General features: G+C 39.7%; 1 protein-coding gene across 1 annotated transcript; it reads right to left on the bottom strand.

The window, feature by feature from the left end:
• Positions 1-249: 249 nt before the first annotated feature.
• LOC141691114 (uncharacterized) lies at positions 250-4,097 on the bottom strand. Its single transcript, XM_074495857.1, has 5 exons — positions 3,533-4,097; positions 2,527-3,142; positions 2,189-2,315; positions 1,575-2,107; positions 250-1,084 (listed from the first exon to the last, which is right to left on the bottom strand). The coding sequence occupies exons 1-5, from the start codon at positions 4,095-4,097 to the stop codon at positions 250-252; spliced, it is 2,676 nt and encodes an 891-aa protein (XP_074351958.1).
• Between the last annotated feature and the right edge of the window lie 247 nt (positions 4,098-4,344).

Below are 4,344 nucleotides of genomic sequence, written 5' to 3'. Positions count from 1 at the left end.
TTTTATGAGAACTTTAATCTCATTATTAAATATTGTTAGTGAATTAGGAAATAGTTGATGAGTTAAATTTTTTGCTTTGAATAGTTGTATATTTATCTTAATTGTAATAACAAAGAATTAAATTAGGATTAAGGTATAGTGTATTGGGCTTTAACCGAAAATAATGTCATATAATTATAATTTAGGGTTTATAAAATTGGGGGTTTGTATTGTTTTGTTGATTTTTTTTGACGAAAAGCTGGGATGTTATTACTTAATCAAATCGCTAGAAATATAATTTTGAATAGAGATAGGAACAAAACTCCTATCAAAGACACGACCTGACAAAAAATATGAGTCCCTTGCTAGTTGATGGGCCACCATATTAGCAGATCGTTTGACAAAAAACAATTTAATATTGCTTAACCGTTGAAGCATCCAATGACATTCTTCAATAATCAATCCGAAATATGACCTCATAATCACACGGCTCCTGATTGCTTGTACCACTCCTAAGCAGTCAGACTCCACAGTAACATCATACCATCCTCGGTTATCCAGCCAACTTAAAGCTTCTTTAAATGCCATTGCTTCTGCCATAATAGGTGACTGTACTCCCGCTTGGAAAACTGCTTCACCTTCAATCAGTTCACCCTTGCAGTTTCTGGCCACTAAACCAAAACCAATTCCATTGCGATCTTTAAAAACTGCTGTATCAACTGATACCTTGACTGTGTTCGGTTGGGGCTTGACCCAGGTACTAGCTCCATCTCCAGCAATAAGAGGTTGGGGAGGAGTAACAAAAGACCTGTCCTGGGTTACTCTCCATTGTGCAAGGTACTGCATTGCTGCTGCAACTGTCTTGTTAATCGTTGTGGTTTTTTGTTTCCAGACAAGATCATTCCTTGATCTCCATAATGACCAGCATAGCATTATAATTTTAGCATGTTTCCTTTTATCGACTACATTCAGTACTCGCGATAACCATGTTCTAAAGCATGTGACGCCTTGATAAGAAAGTTTGGCAACACTTTTAACCAACAATGTTGAGCGAATTGACACGTCACTAAGCTGTGCAAGATAGACTCCACTTCCTGTTGACAAACTGGACAAATAGATTGTACAGGAACACATTTTTTTGTTGAAGTTGAGACAACGTTAGGAGGCAATCTGAGAGAGCTTTCCAGACAAGATTTAGAGTCTTTGGAGGAGCTTTTATACGCCAAAGTATTTGCCAAATTTTATCATTCTCTTTCTCATTCCAATTGCCTTTCTGTGCCTGCAAAAATCTGTACGCGAATTTGACCGAGTAGATACCAGTGTCTTCCAATCTCCAAAATAGCTTATCCTTGCCATTGTACTAAGTTAATGGGATAGCTAGGATTTGCACTTGATCTATGTCATTGAGTACGTCTTTTACCACTTCTAGATCCCATGCTTTTTTATTAGTACAAAATAGTGATGCCACCATCTTATCTTGCAGGGGCTCTGGACACGAAGTAATGTATGGTTGATCATTTGCAAGTAGTCAAGGTTGACATAGGATTTGGATTTTTGAACCGTCACCAATTCTCCACCTTATACCATCAACTAACAGGTTCTTTGCTTCGAGCAGGCTTCTCCATATGAAACTCGGGTTGTGGCCTAAGTTCGCATTAAGAATATTGGAGGTAGCAAAGTACTTGGCTTTATACACTCTTGACACCAGACTGTTCGGGTTTGTAGCCAATCTCCATACTTGCTTGCCAAGCATTGCAATGTTAAAATCCCTGAAGGGCCTAAAACCCATGCCACCAGCATGCTTGTGTTTGGACAGTCTATCCCAGCTCATCCAACTAAGTTTTGACTTATCAGATTGAGACGAATTCCACCAAAACCTTGTCATACTTTTCTCAATTTTTCTTGTAATTTCCAGAAGGAGTAAAAAGACCGACATTGCATAGGATGGAAGGGTTTGTGCTACATGCTTCACCAATATCTCCTTACCCGATCTCGAAATATAATTTCCTTCCCAACTCCGAATCTTCATGTTCACTTTGTCTTTCAAATGCCCTAGGAATGCTGATTTATTCCTGCCAATTACATTTGGTAGTCCAAGGTAAGTCGAGTGTTCATTAGCTTCTGTCATCTGTAGCAACTGGCATATTGCTTGTCTATTATAAGGGATGACGTTTGTGATTTAGAAAATTGAAGATTTTCCTTTGTTTACTTGCTGACCTGATGCTTTTTCATAGGTCTCTAGTAGCTCGAGTACAGTACTGGCTTCCTCAGAATCAGCTTTGCAGAAGAGATACGAATCATCAGCAAATAACATATGGTTTATAATGGGAGCCCTCCTGTAAATTTTTTACCCCATGGATTCGCTGTTTAGTTTCATAATTTCTCAGCAGTGATGAGAAGCCTTCAGCACAAATGATGAATAAATAAGGGGACAGTGGATCCCCCTGTCGTATTCCTCGTATTGGATGTATGGGCCCTAGCTCGTGTTCCCCATGGATGATGGAATAAGCCACCGTAGTTACACATTGAAGAACCAGGTGCACCCACCAAGGGGAGAAACCCATTTTAAGAAGAATTACTTTCAAAAACTCCCATTCCACTCGGTCATACGCCTTAATCATATCAAGCTTCAAAGCCATATAACCTTCTTTACCTACTTTCTTTCCTTTCAGGTAATGCATCACTTCATAAGCCAACATAATATTATCGGAGATAAGATGATTTGGAATGAATGCACTTTGGGTAGCGGATACCACATTATCCAATATGCCCTTCATCCGATTTTCCATTACCTTGGTGATAATCTTCATTAAAATGTTACAAAGAGCTATCAGCCTCAAATCTCCTACCACCATTGGGTTTTTCTTTTTTGGGATCAAAATGATGTTTGTATTATTAAGACCGTGTGGTAACTCACCTGTGGAAAAGAAATGCTTTGTCAGCTCATAGCTGTCTTCACCAACTATATGCCAATATTTTTGAAAGAATTCCGGGGTCATTCCATCCGGCCCTGGAGCTTTGTCAGGATGCATTTGGAATAATGCAAGTTGCACCTCCTCACTTGTAACTTCTCTAGTCAGCTCTAAATTCTGATCCTGTGATATAGCTCGATTAACACAGTTCACCACCTCTCCATACTCTACATGTGTTACTGTAAAAAGGTCTGTATAAAAGTTCAGAATCAGATCATGTAATCCATTTTTCCAATCCAACCATGCTCCCGTCTCATCTTTCAGTTTGGTTATACGGTTCGATCTCTGTCTTTTATTGTAGGCTGCATGAAAGTATCTTGTATTTTTATCCCGTGCACTTACCCATAGTTGTTTGGACCGTTGACGCCAAAAGATCTCTTTCTGATCGAGAATCAAGAATAATTGATGCTTTATGTCCTTATATTTTTTCACCGACTGGGCATCCTGTTTCCTGCACAACTCCTTTAATTTCTGGTGACAATCCCTTATTCTTCTGTTGAAGCACCCTGTAATTTCTTTACCCCAAACACCAAGAGTGTCAACACAACTTCAAATTTTGTATTGCACATCCCTGTGGTTACCAGCTTCCCAGCTATTTCGAATAATAATACTACACAACAGTTCTGTCAGCCAGGCATTTTCAAACTTGAACTGCTTCTTTCTTAAACCTGAATCCCTGCATATTGGTTCAAGAATAACAGCACTGTGGTCCGAGGGTGATCCTTCTAGATTGTACAATTTTTCATAGGGGTATAACTCCAGCCAACTTGTCGTCACCAATACTCGATCCAACCGAATTTCTATCCATGAAGCTGTATCCCTGCCACACTCCCAAGTAAAAGGGTGGCCAATTAACTCTAGGTCATTGAGGCCCGTCTCCTCCAACGTATCATTAAAACCATCCAACAACCATTGCGGATATAGCGCTCCTCCTCTTTTATCAGTTTGTGAGGCAATATTGTTTATATCGCCAATGACACACCCGCCAATGACACACCAGGGAAGGTTAGAGTCACGAGACAAGTTCCTTAGGAGCTCCCAAGTTCTTTTTCTATGATTTCTGTTAGGTTCTCCGTAGAACCCCGTAAGTCTCCATGGTTGCAAACCCGTTATTGAAACCTGGACATCAATGTGGTTATTTGACATGCTGAGCAACTGAACTTGGTCTTGATTTTTCCAGAGGAGAGATAATCATCCGCTTCTTCCTTGAGATTCCATAACCAACATACCTTGATACTCCGTACAGGCTCTAATCCCCTCCATCTTCGTTTTATTACTTAACGTTTCACATAAAAATATAAACTCAGGCCGTTGTTGACGTATAATGTCTTTTAGAAACTGCAGTTTCCAAGATGGACCCATACCTTGGCAGTTCCAACTTAGAATGCTCATG

Source organism: Apium graveolens, chromosome 10 (assembly GCF_009905375.1).
Source record: "Apium graveolens cultivar Ventura chromosome 10, ASM990537v1, whole genome shotgun sequence".
In the NCBI taxonomy this organism is placed as follows: Eukaryota; Viridiplantae; Streptophyta; class Magnoliopsida; order Apiales; family Apiaceae; genus Apium; species Apium graveolens.
The sequence above is the reverse complement of the archived record's forward strand: the minus strand, read 5'-3'. Positions and strand labels throughout refer to the sequence as shown.

Bases quoted from the DNA above. Each gene is read 5' to 3' on its own strand.
- LOC141691114 (XM_074495857.1), bottom strand. From the start codon at position 4,097: ATGTCAAATAACCACATTGATGTCCAGGTTTCAATAACGGGTTTGCAA. The intron at 3,143-3,532 runs GTAACCACAGGG...ACTTTTATACAG, and splicing joins TCGAAATAGCTGGGAAGCTG to ACCTTTTTACAGTAACACAT. The intron at 2,316-2,526 runs GTGGGTGCACCT...AAAAATTTACAG, and splicing joins AAAATGGGTTTCTCCCCTTG to GAGGGCTCCCATTATAAACC.